Raw genomic sequence first — 18281 nt, 5'->3', positions numbered from 1 at the left:
TCAAAAACCACAAACTTGCTCCTCTGCACTGCACAAAATGATCCGCTCTGCAACGCTGCTACCCTGTCCGCTCATCAGTCAGCGCAAAGCGTATGGTGGAAACCTCGCACGCGCTAACCTGCAGGCCGTTTCTAATGTTAAAGGCAAAATAGGCACATCCCGGGCAGCGATCCAGCTTGGCGTCGCCGTATCGCTGGGTTGCTTCAGACATGCAATCCACATGGCCGACCACGATGACGCCTACAAACAATTTTTGTCGTCCACTTCTTGGCCCCTGCAGATGCTGTAGAACATCTGGTCACTGTCTGATACGATTGCTATGGACTTCCATATCGCCACAACGATATCTCGTCTGCGCTATAACAGAAACTTCGACTCTTACGACGCATGCCCCTCTTAGTCGCCAGCCCGCAGAATACGAGCTTCTATATGGATCTTTACCGAGGGGGAGGATACGACGACGACTCCTTTATGAAGCTCGAGCATTCTCCTGATTGTTCGACTACTACCACATACGGGCATTGATGTGCTGTACAGACAGCGCTCGTTCGTGCTGCTCTACAGTATCTGATACGCCAGACTGACCGCCGCCAGGGATCGCCTCGATTGCTGTTTCGGGATCGTTCCATGCAGCGTTTGACCAAGTTTAGATCAGAATTGTGGCTGTGTCGGATCGATTGGTCCGGCCAGCCGCAGGAAGCTAGGAATCCACATTGTGTCCACAATTTGTGGTATTCCATGGACGACACTTCTACAACTTCCACCGCCAATGTCGAGGCTATGGGCATTCATCAGCACAAGTGGGCCGTATGCGGGCATCAGGACCTCCCCCGCAAGACTAAGTCTAGTTGACCAACTCCCTGCAAACCGCTGTTCTTCAGAATCACGACAGATCTCAGCTTGTCTGTGCAATGCACGCCAAACTCATGGGACCACCAGTAAGAAAGCTCCACGAATCCCTCGCGGCACACTGGTAGACCGCGAGCAAGACATGGCCGCAAGCAAAATGCAATCTTCACTTGTCAACTCTTAAGAGACTTCCACCTAAACGCATCCTCACCCTTTGTTGGCAAAATCTCTCGCCTTACGCGCTCGCACAAGAGCCCTCTCCTCTTCCTTCGAGAGTCAAGCCTCATCGGCGCTGCGTGGGTCAGGCTAGCAGACAGATAGCGATACTGATGGCACCCTCTCGATGATGAAAGTTCACCGCCATGCGTCGAGACCGTGCTGTCGTCCCATGCCCTTGATCCCGTAGGTAAGCAAGCCGCCGGGGGCCTAAGAGTATGAATTGTGGAGAAATGAACGTGTCGAATTTTCTCAGGGTGCTCTGGCATCGTTGTCCATAGATATGCCAACATCCACCATGCTGCCCGAAGACAAGATTCACAACGAGCTAGCTTGGTGAAGTAGGAGGACTGGCGATGCGGTTTCATGTACGATGTCATCTCATTCATGTTCCTAAAAGATATGCCACGCAAAGCTAATGCGCTCTCGCAAAATGGAAGAAAGTGCAGCAAATTGGTATCTGTACAAAAACGCCTGGCCGGAAGGCAACCCCATGTGATATGCCTGAACCATCCGCTCCATATGCACAGCCCCAAGTGCATGGCCGACGCTCGCAGCGTCAAACGCCAGAGCACCTCGCTAAAGTAACAACACGAAAAGCACTTTCCACTCTTTCTTGAATCATCGATGGCCATGACCAGTCCCAACACCGCCATACTGTACGAACGGCCAGGCATTGCCCATCTGTCCCGTGGGCATCTGCAGGTTTCCCATGGCCGCGGCAGCAGTGAGGTCGATGGGTGGCTCCGCCGAGCTACCATGGCTGCTGCTGGAAGCCATTAGACCGGCGGAGTGCATGTCGTCCGGAGCACTTACGTTGGTCATCATCGAAGTGGCAAAGTGCCTCCAGGCTGCTGGACCCTCGTGTGGAAAGACTTGGTGACCGTTCATGCTTCCTGCGAGTGGATTCAGTGGATTTGGCTGATAGCCGTTTGTGACTTGCGGCTGGAATGCGGCCATGAAGTTGGTCGGTTGTGGCGTCTGCTGGGTCGCGCCGTGGGCAGCGTACTGAGCATCGATCACGGGCTTTGACTCTTCGCCCGAGTACGCTGCGGTATCGTATGCCGCGGATCCAGGAATGCCGTTCGATTGCGTGTTTGGATATGTTGCGAACTGGTTACCTGACGGATATGCGTTCTGTGTCTGCTCCTGGTGAACTTGTGGTGTCTCGGCATAGCCTTGATGTTGAGCTGCAGTGATGTCCCCATTGGTACCGTTTGGATAGTAGCCGCCGGTGCTGTTGGAGTTGTCGTATGCTTGCTGATTCTGCGATTGTGTCGAGTCCTGCGTAGTGGGAGATTGTGCTATTGCTGAAGCCACGGCAGCGGCGGCGGTTTTGGCTGAAATGTGCCGGCTTATGTTCCCTATCGAAAAGTCGACCAATGCCTTGATCGCCTGCTGAAGTGCCGAGCCGGTGCCTGGGAGATGTTAGTACAATGTGAGGACAGCATTATTAAGTGTGTACCTACCAAGAAGATCGCCGACCTCGCCCATGACATCGAGCCATTGATCCATGTCGTGCTTCAGCCGTTGCAGATCGGTCGAGTCCATCTGATCTCGCCGTTCGGTGTTGGCGAATAGTGTTGTGAAGATTGCAGCGAGGAAGTCTGTGCCGTAATACCAGGTAGTGTCAAGGCTCTTGAGCTCCTTCAGCTGGGTTGCGCTTGACAGAAGCTTGGCGCTCCAATGCAAGCACACATCCAGGTTGCTGCTCATCACCTGTGGTGAAGCAGAGCGACATAGTGAAGGATGGTGCAACAGCAGCTGACACTCGGCAACAGACATGTCCAGATACAGCGCTGACACACGGTCTTCATCCTTGGTTTGTGGACCACCTCGAAGCTCTGGCGGTATTTGCGCGTGAAAATCGTCGAGCTGTTTCTCAAGCGTGTGTACGTTGATCTCGTACTGGCCTGTTGACTTTATCGAATAGATGCTAGCGTAGACTTGCATCATGATCTTGAGAAGCTTCCAACCTTCAATAGCTGCTTGCCATGAACATTGCTTCCACTTTGACGTCACGGGCTCGTCTGGCAGTTGATCGGATAGTGGCTCAGGTATCTCAATGTCGAAGTCTTCTAGACGCAGTGGCATGGGCCGTCCCAGCTTACCACTGATGTGGACATGGAAAGCGAGCAGACTCCAGAATATGCGTTTCCGCATCTCCAGGCGCTGTGGATCCTGGTTCATGGCGGAGCCCTGCCAGGCTTTAGAGGAGCGATGTAAGCCGGACTCAATCGCCAAACCCATGACCATGTTGGTGAACATCCACGCGGCACCTGGTCGAGGCTGATTTCTCAGCTGGGAACATATCAGTGTCAGGGCCTGAATATCCTCCAGCTTGTGTCCCGTGACCAGATCTGGGATGAAGCTCAGGGCGTAATGATAGTGAGCCATGGAGTCGTGTCGTGCCTGCTCGTTGTGGTTTCGTGCACTAAATTGGAAGTTGATGACAGCCAGTACCATGTGCACCATGACAGTCTCGGCGGATGTAGGGTGGTAGTTCTCCTGGTGGTAGACTCGTTCCAAAAGCTCCATGAAGTGCGGCTTGTGCAGGATGGGGATGAATTGCTGTATGGAGCGAAAGTACCAGTCGGCGTAGACTTTGCATTGCTCGTAAGCTGGTAGCTGTGCTGCGAAGGTGTGTGTCCTGCCGTATGCGTGGGTGAGGAAGGTGCGATATGACATGGCCGAGGATGCTGGGTCGTTCTCCGAAGGCATGAACTCGGCCAGGTCGATCTTGGTGCCGAACAGGGCCAGCGACGTGCCCTCGATCGGAGTGAGCCAGTCGTTCTCTGACGACACTCCCAGGTAGTTGTCGCCAGTGCAACCCGGCCGGAAGTCGGGAAGAAGTTGTGCTGCTGCCGAGCTGGAGCGATGTCGCGATGTGTGGTGTGGAGAGAGGATGCTATTGCCATTGCTGTTGGACTGCATGCCCCAGCCTTGATCTCCCCAGCTACCCCATTGGCCGAGCGGAAGGTATCCTGCGGGCGCACTCGGCGGTGCCTTGGGCTCTACTCCACTGTCTCTTAGCTGTTGCTGCAGCTCGACCATGTACATCTTGAGTTGGGCATTCTCGTTCTCGAGGTGCTCGGTGTGACCCCGCGTCGTGGCTCTACCAGTAATGCGATCCGTCGTCTTGCACTCGGTGTTGTTCTGGAGGCATGGCGAGCAGCCACCCGGTCGTGCGTCGCATCGTATCTTGCGGATCTGGGAGCAGCGTCAACGTGGTGTGCGTGCGCATACCCGTCACGTGGGAGGTGATGTGGAGGCAGGCACGACGGGTGAATGGTGTATGGCACGATGTGGGAGAGTTTACCTTGCAACGGTCACATGCTTGACCTGTGCGACTGCTGCTGCCGGCCGACTTCTTCTTGATGGAGTTGGGGTTGGCGTAGTCGGCGGCCGCGATGCCGGAGCTGCTGTCGATGCGCTGCAGCTTGTGGACGGGTGTTGTCGAGGGTTGGGTTTGGGTGCCGTCGTCGCGGTCGACATCAGAGGCGTCGTCGGCGGGACGCTTCAAGTTGTTTGTGAGTTGGGCCGAAGGCATGTTCCGGTGGTGAATGGCAAGTGCCGCCTGCTATGTACGACTACTAACTACTAGCAAGACGCGTGCAGCTCACACGACGGGAACTCGTGTGTTTCTCGGCTCCGGGGGCGATGGTGCACACTGCGCAGCACAAGTACTGTACATAGAGCGGGCACGGAAGGTCGACGGCCCATGGGGGATGTTACATGTATGTTATTATGCCATATCGCTCGCGCTCTTCTAGTAGTCTCAGACGCCGACGGGAATCAGCAACGTGTGACTGCTGCCAATAGTAGTGCAGCTCACCTGCGAGTCGAAGAGTTCAGGCTGTTCGAGACCCATGTCCGCCCCACACGCCAGCTGTGCCGCCGACGGCAGGAATTACTCCCACTTGGTTTTTTCGACTTCCGCAACATCGCGCCCTGCGGACTTGTGTTTCTTGCGTAGATTTCGATCGTCTACCTTGTGTCTTCGCTCGATATTTGTAGGTTGCTCGTTATCGTAAGTTGTCGTAAGGTATCGTAAGTTGTTATAAGGTATCGTAAGTTATCGTAAGATATCGTAGCCTCGATATGCATTGAAGTCAATCGTAGTATCTATATATCGTAGTTTCTTGCCTATCTTAAGGGATAAGTAATAGCTTGTAGACTTTAAGTAAGTTCTACCTAAATACTACTTACTATTCCGAAAGGCGAAATCTCGAGCTTTAATATGAAGTGAGATTTAGCTATCGTACTGTTAGCGTTTAAGTAATATTTGATGAAGGAATTACTTAGAAAACATTATTATATATTTCTAAAAAATTTAGATCGATAATTTTTCGCTTTATAGAGATCTATAACTATACTAATAACTTAATATCTATGTATATAAGTCTTATAGCGACGCGATAACCTAAGTACGCGTCAGGCAGTCGCAATCCGTATAGTCTTATAAGGTAAAATCTACGCGAGAAACACAAGTCCGCAAGGCGCAATGTTGCGGAAGTCGGAAAAAACCAAGTAGGAGTTAATCACTGCCATGCGCCGTGCCGCGTGGAACGACGGGGACATGATCAGTCATCACAGGTGACACACACCCGCACACACAGGAGATCCAGATTGATCACCCACCACCACCACCATCACCACCACCATCACCCACATGGAGACCATCATACTCCCCCACCTGCCGCACCACCCCCTTCACGTGTGCCTCTTCCGAGACGTGCACAACGCCGCTTTCCTGCGCCAACAGCTCCTCGACGGCAACGCCAGCTTCGAGTACGCCTTCCTCGATGCATCCGTGCTGCTGTCCCGCAAGCACGTCCTCTCCGCCTGTTTCAGCGCCGTCAACGACCTGCTCAACACGCGCATGAAGAGCCGCAACGTCCACTCAGAGATCGTCTTCGCCCTCTCTCCAAACAACAACGTGAGTCCACCCCCACCACCTGACTCTCATCTCCTTCAGTTGCCGCTGCATGACGACAGTGACAGCACATGCTAGCACATGGCCAGCTCCACACTCAGGGATCTACATGTTTGTCATGTCGCTCACGTTGTTTTTAGATCGCAGAATCTTTTCGCCGATTTGGACTTCAAGATGGCAGCCAGCATATCGTTGCTGTCAAGGTCGGCGGAGATCGGGCGCCTGTCGAAGTCCACCTTCTCGAAAACGTCAACGGCACACCTCAAACACTCACCGACGACCATCTGGCTCCAACTCAAGATGTCGCAAGGATTCGGAAGATCTACCGACTGGACGCACCAAAAAAAGGTGAAGCAGCAACTCTCTTGAGCGCCGAAGCTGAAGCTTTCGTGCTTGGCAGTATGGCGTTGAAAGGCTCGTGATTCAGTACATGCATCTGGTCACTGTTTCATCCTACGACGTACGAACTGCCTTCCGTGACAGCCTTCGAGAAGGTTTCACATCGTGCTTCGACTTCCACGGTGTTTCCATTCGCGGTGTACAGCACACTCCAAACTCTCCGCCATCTGACGCACTGCGTGGTATCAACGTGCATCGGTCAGCATTCTGATTCAGCTCGACAGGCTGCCATATCCCGGCTGCAGATCATCGACGTGTGCGTGCCGGAACATCTTCCTCCAAAGTTTTCCTCGTTTGCGGTCTGTCACAGACGTGCAGACGCAGGGCAGCTTCGCTTCGTTATGCCATTGGAGGAGGGTAGGGAATGGTCGTCCCAGCGGCCTCTGACTCAATGTCCTCGTCGACAGTACCGCCACTGACGCCCACGGCTCCAATGAAGTACCCATCGGCGTTATAGATCGGCTGGCCGCCACCAAACAGAACGATCCCACCATTGGTCTCTTGAATCGCATACAAGTCATTCCCAACTCCCGGCTGCGACCGGTTGTAGAGGCCGTACGACGGAAATAGACCATTGAACAGCGTCACTGTCTTCGCCTTCTTCTGACTGATGTCCACGCTTCCAAGGTATGCATTGTCCATTCGCAGGAAGGCCACGAGTTGGGCTGAGGGGTCCATGACGGCGATGTTGTTTGAGACACCATTGGAACGTCAGCTGATGCCTCGGGCCTGGCATGTTCGCGTCCCACCTGATCTCCATCGACTTTTCGACAGCAGCATTGATCACAGCAAGTGCTTCGGTGTGGTTGATGTACAGCCTTTGCGAAGGCAAAGAGCCCCATCCATTCGTCAGAGTGCGGTTGACCGTCTGCGCTGCAGCGCCGCAAGCGAGGAGGACGATGCCAGCAATCTTCATAGTCATGATTGATGCAAAGGACCAAACAATTCAAGCTTCACATCGCATCTCGACACCACATGGCAGCAGCATGGCTTTGGTACCTACCCACCGCCCACCTCGCTAATGGTCAGATCCCTGGCGAACGCACGATGTCGTCGCCTCTTCTCCTCTCCAACCACGATGGCGTCGAGCACCCTTCCATCCGGAGCACCAAGAGATTCATCTTGGCCTGCAGAAATGACGAACATGACGGCTACGATAGCGAGCGTTAGAGCTCGTGCCTGAAGAAATGGCTTGCATTGACTTTTTGGTGGCGCTACCTTCTTAGCGGGGTGCATGTGTACAGTGTAGCACGTTTTTTGACGATGTCGAAGGATTCGCGCCAAGGGTCGAATGGGGCGTCTAGATCGGTCTCGGCTGTGAAGCCCGAGATGACTTCTTTGGAATGGCAGATGGGCTGCGTCGACGTAGTATTGAATGGTCACAGAGCCTGAGGATCAATGGCCTTGCTTGCCAGGCAGAATGGCTCTTTGGGTTCTCATTTCTGAGGAGATTGCGGGTGTTAACATTGTGCAGACCTACTTCTACCTCACACTTCCTCCTTCAGCCTTGTCTATAAGGCGCTGGTCTCTGTTCAATATGGCTCGTCATAGGCTTCCTCACACTCGTCCACGTGTTGATGCCCTCCTCCTCAGAAGACAATGGGTCTGGAATAGAGATATCGGCCGCAAAGAGCGACGATCTGGTCAGAGCCTTCAGAGGCTCAATGAAGACTTCCATAAGAGACGGCCACGATTGAACTCGATCTCCGTTGTCTCCACCTTCCCGAATGTCGGAGTGACTGCGACAGGTAGTCATGTGCAACGACCTCCGTTTGCCAGAATATGCCAACCTTCACGGGACAACGCAAAAGACTTCCGCTCCGTTTGCTTGACACCTCTCCTTCGTGCCCGCAGCATGATTCATATATGGCTCCTTCTAATATGTCAGAGACACTACAACAGTTCTGGCGTCAACAATGTCAACAGCACCAGCACCAGCCGAAGAACACGAACTTCAGGAAATCCGCAACCACGATGCACCTTCGGACGAGATAACCACGGCAAGGAGCGCTGCATCTCAAGTTGAAGTGACCACAACCAGCGCTCGAACTCCCTCACCAACCCTCTCAGGCGAGACCGCCGTAGCCAACGAGCCCGAAGCCGCCCCTGCTCCAGCGTCTAGCTCAGGATGGGCGCCACTACCACCACATGCAATGCCGCCCCCAACCCACCAAACTCGCACCGATACCCCTCGAGCAGCACGACCAAGACCAACCAGGCGTTCATGGCACGCCCCAATGACCCGACGCGAGAAGTGGGTGCTCGCTACGATCGTCGCCGTCCCGGCGGCGGTGTTGATTGGGACTATGGTGTATGTTGCTGGTAAGGCTTTGAGGACGGAGAAAGGGGATTGGGGAGAGGGATGCTGATTGAGGTGATTGGATAGGGTGTGAGAGGGAGTGGTGAGAGTGTCGGACTGTGGTGGAGGGGGGTTTTAGCGGGAGTGGCGGGGTGGGGTGAGGGGTAGGTTGCGTATGGTGTTGCGGCGCCTAGGGTGGGCTCTGAGCTAGGGAGAATGAGGCTGGTTTTGATATTGGGTGGTGTAGCTGTTGAGGCCAGTCGCGCACTGTATTCAGGTCGCTTTTCAATCGCGACTATCTGTTCCACTCCAATCCTCTCTACAGCCCAACATAATCTTCAAACCCACATCCAACTTCTTGCAACACAGTATGATTCAACTTCATCCCAGGCGCCAACGGGACCTGTACCGCAACCGTAGCCTCGTTACCGGGGTACTCTGTATTGTGCCCGAACGTGCCTAGAACGCAGAGATCAATAGTAAGCACATTACCTCCAATCCCCAAAACGTCTGCAATGACTTACTCTTACCCGCCGTATCCCCCGCAAGAATCATCCCATATTTCCCACCCACAACCCACGCCTCATCTGTCGAGTTGGGCAGCGTTAAGTGGATAAGTCCGCTCAAGAACACCACGAATCTACACATCTCATCAGTAAACCCTATCCTCTTTCTTCATCTCAAACATGACTGGGACATCCATACTGAGCAGCAGGCGCCACATGCAACCCAGCATTCGTCCTTGGTGGGATCACAGTATACGACACATTACTCGCCTCCCCTAAAAAACGGAGAGTGCACCGACTGTGCCGGGTGTAGAGCTGACTGTGAAAGGGTCGAGTTGCCAGCATTGGAGGATTGAAGAGCCGTCGATTGCGTCCAGGGCTGTGATGTTGAGGCCTGGGGTTGTGGTGGCTTGGGCGAGAATTGCTGGAACCTGCGCAGAAACCTTAGCAGCGAGAAGACGGTTAGGATCTGGGAATGCATAGTGAGTGTGCTGGCGTGACTGGAAGGAGGGCGTGAAGTCGAGGAGCATTGAGCTGAAGTTCAATGTTCAGGTGATCTGCATGGGACCTATCGTCAGCTGCTAGCGAGCTGAGCATTTCCCCAAAACGGCTCCAGATTCGGTTCAGCACGCGAGCATGACAAAGCAACTACCGATACCATGGATCGAAAGTTTCTGTGCATCATCATGTCAATTCGCCGCTATGGTACTTTAGTAATAGCACTATGCCCATGCGCCGATCAATGACATGCAGAACGCTCCAAAGAACACCAACGACATCGCCATTACACGGCGATTGCCGCGCAGGGTCCTCCAGCTGTCATCGCTTAAGAAGTCTTCGGATAGTAGATCGACAAGACTTGTGTAGGTGAGCAGGCCAGAAGAGATGGCGTTCATCGTGCCGACTAGGATCAGCCCCGTCGCTGAATCTGGGTCGTATAGATTGCGGGTTCCGATGCCAATTGCTTGTCCTAAAGGCGTGCTGTCGTGCAGTCAGTAATGGTTCTCAGTACTTTCTGAACATATTCACTTACGTGCACCCATACGCCAACGCCATCAACCACGGCTGCAATGCTCTCGGCTTCCACCCCACAGCAGCAATCCTCGAGCCCAGCGCAAGCCCTTCGAACGTCTGATGGAAAGCTATCGCCACGAGAAGGATGACCTGCTCACTCCCAACCGCCACCGCCAAAGCCATTCCTATGAACACACTATGGAAGAGGATACCGCACTCCAACAGCATACACTGCATCGTGAGCTTCTTGCGCTGCTGCTCCGCCTTGACTTCATCCGTAGTGTCGAAGCTACCTCCACTGATTCGTCGAATGTCGGCAAGTGCGAGCGAGATTTGTGCTTCTTCGTAAGCCAGGGTGTCTGTGAAGGCTTGGTCGTGTTGTGCTGGTGTGCGCTTTGGGTTGTCTTTTCGGCCTGAGCGGGTGCGTCCGAATTGTGGCGTTGTTTGAGCTGTGAGAGGTTTAGTATGGGATCAGGACTTCACCACACTTGAGGTACCACTCACCTGGCGTGATATCGTCTGCCATGAATGACGGCTCTTGAGACATTGGTGGCGATGCTATCTTCGATTCATTTGCGCCCACTACATGAGAATCTGCGCTGGGTCCAGAACACAGTGATCTCCCTGGACTAAAGATCATCTCTGCAATGGTGATGATGAACACAGACGCGAGGGCAATGGCGCCTGCGAAAGCTGGATACTTCTCATTGAAGAAGCTGGGCAAGCATGGATCGGTCAACGAGACGGATGCTGTTGGGAACAAATGTACGAAAGCTGTCGCGATAAGAACTCCAGTCCCGAAATGCCTGAATACGAAAAGCGCTTTTGCTGGGATCCGCAGCTGTGGCACCTTTAGTGCCATCAATGGTAGCGCACATGCTCCGGCTGAGACTCCAAGGATGATGAACAGTGCTCCCACGTGAAGTCCTAGGTTGTAGTCCTCCTTCCTGGTGCCCGATCCACATGTCGACATGGTGTCTGCTTTGATGCTGGGAGAGCTCCAAGTCGCCGATGGCATCTAACTGAAGAATCGGCGATGATCTGTGGGCGAATGGTCTTTGGCACGAGGCAGCGGTCCAGCAGTCCAGTCCACCAGATCATCCATTCACGCTCCTGAGGCTCGGGGGTCCTGGTCGAGGTGCTGTGCAGTCTGGCCTGATGATGCGGGATGGCAGAGCTGATATATCGAGGAAGTCATCAAAGTGAAAGAGGAAAGTGAGAAAGATCCCTGCTCCTGCTCCTGCTCCAGTCTTAGCCTCCAGATCAGCGACCTTGGCGTAGGCACTTACCGCGGCCACGACTGTCTTGGTATTCTTGGCGGACGATATCTTCTCGGGAGCACGTTGTTGCGACACGTGGTTGGCGAGTGTCAATTGGTAGTCACAGTGCAGAAACGTTGGTGGTCATGAACGCTTATGCGGTGTTTGTGATCATGGACGAAGCATGTCGGTCACATGGCCAGATCGTGCGGACTGCGGACTCGTGTTGGATGAATGCCCAATGCGTCGAAGGTTCGTCTCTGCCGTGGAGCATTGCCTCCAAGAGTTACGATTCTGACGAAGAAATGCCTGGACAGAGGACCTTAATGGGCCTGCCTCGCCTCCCTCATCAGCCTGGTATGTTTCTTCTTCTTTGTCCTCAGCTGTGCGGCCGCACTTCAAGCTGCTGCTGCTCGTGGGAGGCACAGCAGCAGTGACGTGGACAGAGTTTCGAGGACATTGGCGATGGGGTGTCGTGGTGGACGAAGCAGAACCAAAATATGCCAATAGGCGCCTGGGCATCAACCTTCTCCCATGCAAGTCCTGACTGGCGTGGGTGTGTGAGGTCGCCGATATTGATGCGTGGTGACATTTGAAATGTCCGACAGACAGGCTGTAGGTCTGCATACTGGTAAAGAGAGCATAGAGATTGATCCTCCGCTGCGAGAAGTCCAGCGCGTTCGGTATCGTTGCTGCCATGGGCATGAACAAGGCGAGAGCTGTCCGGACGGCAAACGGAAGGCCTTCCAGCAGACGATGTTCTACCTTGTACTCCACCAGGCTAAATAGACGGCTCGGGATGATTGCACAGCATCGCATAGCCCGTGGGTGCCTCCAAGATAACGATGAAGTGGTGTCAACAGAAGACGATCGTCTGGTTCACGGGAAAGCATGTCAGCACTTCTGGCCGCACGCTGATCCCAAAAACACTTCATTTCCTTTCTCCTTCGTCAGCAACATCCATTGCACTCTTCCCTGCTCTTCCCGCTCTGGTCTGCATCCTACACAATCCATTACAACCTGACATACCGCCTACGCAGCCGCACTGCGCCGCCCATCTGCAGCACTGCCCGCATAGAACTGTAGTTCTAGTTTACGTTCCTTCAGCTGAAAGCACAGAACTGAGGCGCCCAGACACCCTCGGCCAGGCCAATCTCAAGGTGTCAGCTTCCCGAAACATGGCCGTAGATCCAACGACGCTGTTCCTTGATACAGACCAGCATTGCAGAAACCTCGTCCTTTGAAGATTACTCTTGACCTGGCAGCTATGTCTTTCGCCCCGGGCTGAGCGACCGTCTCCGCAAGGAGACATGGCCAAATGGCTACCTTCCCAAGACGCCCTGTTGGCTGTTGCGGGTGGTCCGGTGTGCCGGGGTCGCCTGTTGCGGCTGGACGCCTGTCTAGCTTGGAGGTATGCGCCTCCACGTAGCATGCGGCTGTCCAGTCGCCTAGCGAGCGCAGATCTGGCAGTGGCATGACCGGTCAATGAGTACCTATACATGTTCAGTCGCATGCCACTTCGCGCCGGAGGTAGGTGTTCCTACTTTCACATCTCATTAGTAACACCAAGTACAAGAGGATAACAGCACAGAGCTTCCACATCCTGTACCTTTGAGATATCTACATCAAGTTGATTCAAAACCACACTTTCTTGCAAAGGCCTCCAAGATGCGCCTCGTCACACCCCTCCTCCTCACCACCCTCTCCTCCCTCGCCACAGCCGACTTCTTCGTCTCCAACACCTCCGTCTGCATGGGCACCTTCCTTGTTTCTCAATGCTACCACGGCGTCAAAGTCCTCACAGACGCCACCGACTTCGACAAAACCTACACATGTCCGCACCTTGTTCCCGCCGAAGACCACCACTACATCCGCAACGGCACAGCAGGACCTTTCGGCGGCGAGAAACTTGTCTCTGATGGTGGGGTTTGCGATTCGGGAAAGCTGTTCTTCGAGAAGACGCACACAGGGAGGAGCAACGAGAGTGGGTACAGTGTGAAGGATGCGGAGGGGAAGCCGGTGGCGGAGTGTGAATGGGATAATGGAGCGACGAAGCATTGTAATCAGTGGGTGGGAATGCTCTACTTTGCGAGTATGTACCGGTGTAAGGGGAGTATCTGTGGGTGAAGGAAGTAGGAATATTTTCACGAGACTGGTTACAGGAGTCCAAGGCACGAATGGAAACATCAGAATCAGCAACACAGATACTGCACCTTGGACTGCAAACAGCATGACCTTCCAGCTGTTCAGGTATCCGGCAAAGTCGACCCTCCAGCGAAGAGACGACAACAGGTTGCACCCATACCACGACACCATGCAGATCGTCACGCTGAATTCGCGCGGCCATGCGGAAGCTTTTGGCGGGAAGAAAGTGGCGAGAAGACAGTGAGCCGGGCTATCAGTCGCTGTAAAGAGAGCGAAGGTGCCTGGGACCTCTGTAATGCCATGGACTCCGGCTAGTGCGTAGATAAGGACAACTTTTGGTGGCGAAGTTGAATGGGGAGACCTGGAGATATGCGGAAGATGGCAGCCTTGCAAATTGGAAGGAAAGACATAGTACACATGGAAACCATGACCGCCCTTGACACGCTCCTTCATGATGATCGTCTCCTCTGCTATGCATCTGCAGTGAAATGAGCATAGCTCGCCCCAATGATCGCTTCGCCATAATGTCGACAGAAAGGCTGCTGCTCGAACGTACTGGAGGAGGTTGCGGAGCATTTCACTTAGGCTCGAGCGATTCATGGCAATGTTCATTTGCATTTCCCTGACAATGCTCCTTGCTCTTTTGGCCAGCAGAGCAGACGTGAACGTGGCCGTCACAACAAACGACATTCCTTAGCGCCTACTGCAGCCTGTCCAATGAACGCGGCTGACGGTCTTGGCTGCGAACGCGACTTCCACTTCTTCCGCTCCCTGCATCCTTCACATCCACGACATCGACCATCGGTACAGCACATCCGATACATCACGATGATCTCAGCACACCGCTGAGTGAGCTGTCAGAAATGACGAAGGCAGTGTCATGTGCGGGTATACATGTGCCCGTATGACAGGTTTGTGTTAAGGAGGAAAAGACCAATCCTGTTCGAAACATCCAAGTATTCAATGTTTGGACTGACCTAGACGAGCGATAACACGATATGGATACTGACATGTAATGATCTTACGTGGCCCGGGGGCCATTCGCATTCAGATTTAGGAGAACTTGCTAGCACGGGATGATAGGCTGAAAGCACTGCTTAGCTTGAACTGCATCGAAGTACAGCACTACAGCATTACGCATCGCTGTTGTTTGCGCCTGCAGACCTGGTGTATGGACGAAGCAAAGAACTGGTCGTGAGAGCCAGCGAATGCGGCGTGAACTGGTGCGGTGATAATGAGCAATACTATCCCGGACAAAGGAGAGCCTGAGTTCGAAGTTTCCTGTCTGAATTTCCTTCGGAACCATGACACTTGATAGGTATCCTTCCTGTCACCATGAGCGCGACGGGTAGCGGCTTTGAATTGGACGATGAAGTTGACATACATCCGACGGGACGTGGCTTCGTACGCTATATTGGAACTCTACGAACAAAAGGCGATGAGCCGTTACCTAGGAATCGATCTCGCACCGGCGTTCATCCGCCAGCTGGGAAGGAACAACGGGACATGGCATAAGTACGTCGTAGTCAACACCACATCAAGGTTTGCATCGAGTTGACTGACGAGACGACAGTACGCAGCTATTTGAAGCATCTGGTCCGAAGGCTGGAGTCTTCGTTGCTGCATCTCGCTGCCGCAAGAGGACACGAGCACTTTCGCCTGAGAAGCGCAAGAGCCCGGACGAAGAAGACGATAGCGAGCAGCCTTCTACAAAGCGATCGAACAATGGTGCAGACACGGAGACTGGTGGTCAGACTGCAGCAGTTGAGGATGAGACGCAGAGAGCTGAGCAACAAGTCCTAAACCCTACTCGATCTCCTGTGGATGAGCTGAGTAATCTTCTCGACGGGGACAATGTCTCAAGCAGATGCACAGAGTACATCGAGGCAGCGATCGAGGCAGCGATCGTCGCAGACGATATGGCTGAGCTGCTGCTTCGACTGATCAAGGCTAACGGCACCGGTAACGAATGGTACTGCGCAGAGCGTGTTGAGAGCTATGATCCCGGTCCGACACAGGACGCTCTGGATCCCGATGCCCCCTGGGAGCTCTATTGGACTAGTCCTGACGGTGGAGGCGTTCTGCACGCATGGACAGACATAGGTCCCTCTGCGGCCGACGACCTAGGCTTGCCGAACCACGAAATCGCTACACAGCGCTTAGACTATTTAAAAGCATGGGTGATTGACCTCAATGCGACGTTTCGACAGGCTGGCACAGACATTGTCATAGTCCCAGCTGTCCGGAATTCTGCCAATACCACGTTTCCAGACTTTGTGCTTGGCTCTCTCAACGACAAGGCTTTGCGGGATGCTTCCAACCAACTTCAGCCGCTATGGGATCACTTCGCGACAAATCAGCCGGAAACTCTGCAGCACGGTATGACATGGCGACAGCTTCAAGGTGATATGATGCAGCGAATGACTACTCACAACGCACCGCCTCTTGTGCCTCAGGCATACGAGTTCGAATACGCCTGGCGACAGATCGACGGAGAAATGGCGGCTGCAAACCCGAACGGCTACATCGAGCGCTAGTATGCGAAGCTTCGCGACTGGGTCGCTCGTGAACGTAAAGAGTTCTACTACCCATTACCATGCCCGTGGGACGAAGGATGGTCAAGCGGGGAGTATTTCTTCCACGCTTGGGTCGCATTCTTCGCACAGTTCAGCAAGCGGGTCTTCCAAGTGTGGAATATTGCCATCGCCAATGCCCAGGATGATGAGGAGAGACCAGTTGCAAACCGAGTTCGATATCGTCAAGTCAGAAGCCGTCAACGTCCGTCCAGCGCATCTCCCCGGGAAGGTACCAGAACAACCATGGGACCGCAAAAACCTTGCGGAACTGCTCGCATTCGATCGCGGTATCATACTGCCAGGTCATCAGTGGTTTTTCAAGGGCACTCTGGGGCAAGGAAGCCTAGGCCATGCTGGCATTTGGGTCAAATACAATGCTCACGGAAGGATGATTGACCGTATTGCAATCAAAGAATGCTACCCTCCGTACCAGGACTGGGAAGCGAAGACCCTTTGGTATGACGATAGACCGGGCGAAGAAGTGGTCAACACAACTTTAAATGCCTGTCAGGACTCTGAACATATCATAAAGTGTCACTCCTCCAAGATTTTCGAGGACTTGTGTATGTATCGAGTCTACCTGGAATCTTGCGAGCTTGGATCGCTCGAGGACTTGATCGATGAACATTACACGAGCAAGTCAGAGCGCCGCACGGATGCAACTGGCCAGGAGTTGAAGCATCGCATATCGGAGCGCGCGCTATGGGCTATCTTCGAGGCTTTGGCGTCAGCTCTCTACTTGATGAATTTTGGCCACTTGCCTGGCACAAATCAGCCAGTGACGTGGGAAGGCATCATTCATCGAGACTTAAAACCAGATAATATCTTCTTCTCGACGCCACACGATAGGTTCTGACGGGGGATTCGTACGCTCAAAGTCGGCGACTTCGGTCTAGCAGGCTTCGATAGCGACGAGAATGTCACCCAGACCTTTGCAGGTACGATAGGATATATGGCACCTGAATGCTATGGAAACCAGCATTGGTCACGCAGCGATGTCCGGAGCGTTGGACGTATCATGCTGGCGCTCATGCAGCTTGAGCCGAGCAAACTTGTGGGAGACTATGTGCCCCGCGAGCACGATGGCATGCCTCCGATGCGTGAAGATGAGGAGAGGTATTCTCCAAATCTGGTCAACTTGGTAAAGAACTGCCTGGAGATTGAGGTCGACGATCGTCTTAGCGCTCGAAAACTATACGAGGCCGTCATGGTGCAAGTTGCTGCTTACGTGGGAAGAAGAGACGGCACACCCTTGAAGCTGAGGGACGCTGCGGCGGATGAGAACTTCTGGCACAGGCCAGATCGGTATGTGTTATGGGTGCCGCCGGTCTGATACACGTCAAACTGGCGACCCGTAACACTTCAAAGTACCGTTGAGCAGCTTGGAAGGTGTGTTGGAACTGAAGCAGCGAGCGGAGCGCAGCTGTGATGCAGGGTCGGGCCGCCTGATACATCGCGAGCAATTGCATTTGAAAGACATGAGCTATGCACCAGAGGCTCGGAAGAGTCTCAGAGGTGAAGCAATATTCGAAGCGCTGTTGGAATGCAGGCTTGCTTGGCTCGAAATATTCAAAACGATCGCCCCTGAAAGACCCAGAGGATGCACCACAGGCGTGGATGCAGTTTTGGAGGCGGAGCACTTCGCGAAGCGTTGACTGATCCTTGCAATGCTCAAAGATTAGCAGCTTCCATTGGTCCGAAGACAGCGTTTGCAGTGCACGGATGTGTTTGCACTAGGGTTGGCATGACTGATCGATCTGCCAAGCTTGAAATCTGATCGTTGGATTCAAGTGTAAATTTGCCACAGCTTCCAATTGCTTCACCTTCACCACACAACACCAACACAACATTGTCGGCTGCCTCTTCGCTTCTTCGCTCTTCTCCGCCGTCATCAAGGTATACACTGACAGCGTCGTACTATCCATGCCATATCGCTACCGTACTAACGCGCTGCAGATCATCATCACCCCCACCACAACACCGCCACCACAGCGCCGCCGGCTTCCTCTTCTTCTTCCCGCTCTTCTTCGCCGTCACCAGAGTAAGCATCGCGCCATGCTATCCCGTCAACAAAGCTACCAT

The 18281-nt window shown here is 53.6% G+C and overlaps 11 protein-coding genes across 11 annotated transcripts; 6 read left to right on the top strand and 5 right to left on the bottom strand.

The window, feature by feature from the left end:
- Positions 1–1686: 1686 nt before the first annotated feature.
- CLAFUR5_04134 (Transcriptional activator protein acu-15) lies at positions 1687–4615 on the bottom strand (the record flags this gene model as incomplete). Its single annotated transcript, XM_047903282.1, has 3 exons — positions 1687–2483; positions 2535–4275; positions 4385–4615. 3 exons carry the CDS (start codon positions 4613–4615, stop codon positions 1687–1689), a joined length of 2769 nt encoding a protein of 922 aa, XP_047760571.1.
- A 1122-nt stretch (positions 4616–5737) lies between these two features.
- Positions 5738–6423, top strand: CLAFUR5_04133 (EKC/KEOPS complex subunit; the record flags this gene model as incomplete). The annotated part of the gene is made up of 2 exons (XM_047903281.1): positions 5738–6004; positions 6142–6423. 2 exons carry the CDS (start codon positions 5738–5740, stop codon positions 6421–6423), a joined length of 549 nt encoding a protein of 182 aa, XP_047760566.1.
- A 316-nt stretch (positions 6424–6739) lies between these two features.
- CLAFUR5_04132 (uncharacterized protein) lies at positions 6740–7078 on the bottom strand (the record flags this gene model as incomplete). The annotated part of the gene is made up of 1 exon (XM_047903280.1): positions 6740–7078. The coding sequence occupies one exon, from the start codon at positions 7076–7078 to the stop codon at positions 6740–6742; it is 339 nt and encodes a 112-aa protein (XP_047760565.1).
- Positions 7079–7399: 321 nt separating this feature from the next.
- On the bottom strand, positions 7400–7636 carry CLAFUR5_20029 (uncharacterized protein; the record flags this gene model as incomplete). Its single annotated transcript, XM_059462885.1, has 1 exon — positions 7400–7636. One exon carries the CDS (start codon positions 7634–7636, stop codon positions 7400–7402), a length of 237 nt encoding a protein of 78 aa, XP_059318957.1.
- Positions 7637–8316: 680 nt separating this feature from the next.
- Positions 8317–8769, top strand: CLAFUR5_04131 (uncharacterized protein; the record flags this gene model as incomplete). The annotated part of the gene is made up of 1 exon (XM_047903279.1): positions 8317–8769. One exon carries the CDS (start codon positions 8317–8319, stop codon positions 8767–8769), a length of 453 nt encoding a protein of 150 aa, XP_047760568.1.
- Positions 8770–9018: 249 nt separating this feature from the next.
- On the bottom strand, positions 9019–9735 carry CLAFUR5_04130 (uncharacterized protein; the record flags this gene model as incomplete). Its single annotated transcript, XM_047903278.1, has 4 exons — positions 9019–9209; positions 9230–9339; positions 9405–9480; positions 9501–9735. 4 exons carry the CDS (start codon positions 9733–9735, stop codon positions 9019–9021), a joined length of 612 nt encoding a protein of 203 aa, XP_047760567.1.
- Positions 9736–9927: 192 nt separating this feature from the next.
- Positions 9928–11237, bottom strand: CLAFUR5_04129 (Zinc-regulated transporter 2; the record flags this gene model as incomplete). Its single annotated transcript, XM_047903277.1, has 3 exons — positions 9928–10186; positions 10239–10668; positions 10724–11237. The coding sequence occupies 3 exons, from the start codon at positions 11235–11237 to the stop codon at positions 9928–9930; spliced, it is 1203 nt and encodes a 400-aa protein (XP_047761280.1).
- A 1909-nt stretch (positions 11238–13146) lies between these two features.
- CLAFUR5_04128 (uncharacterized protein) lies at positions 13147–13605 on the top strand (the record flags this gene model as incomplete). Its single annotated transcript, XM_047903276.1, has 1 exon — positions 13147–13605. One exon carries the CDS (start codon positions 13147–13149, stop codon positions 13603–13605), a length of 459 nt encoding a protein of 152 aa, XP_047761281.1.
- Positions 13606–14992: 1387 nt separating this feature from the next.
- Positions 14993–16160, top strand: CLAFUR5_04127 (uncharacterized protein; the record flags this gene model as incomplete). The annotated part of the gene is made up of 2 exons (XM_047903275.1): positions 14993–15138; positions 15197–16160. The coding sequence occupies 2 exons, from the start codon at positions 14993–14995 to the stop codon at positions 16158–16160; spliced, it is 1110 nt and encodes a 369-aa protein (XP_047761278.1).
- A 172-nt stretch (positions 16161–16332) lies between these two features.
- Positions 16333–17055, top strand: CLAFUR5_04126 (uncharacterized protein; the record flags this gene model as incomplete). The annotated part of the gene is made up of 1 exon (XM_047903274.1): positions 16333–17055. One exon carries the CDS (start codon positions 16333–16335, stop codon positions 17053–17055), a length of 723 nt encoding a protein of 240 aa, XP_047761279.1.
- A 162-nt stretch (positions 17056–17217) lies between these two features.
- Positions 17218–17532, top strand: CLAFUR5_04125 (uncharacterized protein; the record flags this gene model as incomplete). The annotated part of the gene is made up of 1 exon (XM_047903273.1): positions 17218–17532. One exon carries the CDS (start codon positions 17218–17220, stop codon positions 17530–17532), a length of 315 nt encoding a protein of 104 aa, XP_047761276.1.
- Positions 17533–18281: the final 749 nt, after the last annotated feature.

The sequence above is a fragment of the Fulvia fulva genome, chromosome 4 (genome assembly GCF_020509005.1).
Source record: "Fulvia fulva chromosome 4, complete sequence".
Lineage (NCBI taxonomy): Eukaryota > Fungi > Ascomycota > Dothideomycetes > Mycosphaerellales > Mycosphaerellaceae > Fulvia > Fulvia fulva.
Note: the sequence above shows the minus strand (reverse complement) of the source record. Positions and strands in the feature narration are given on the sequence as shown.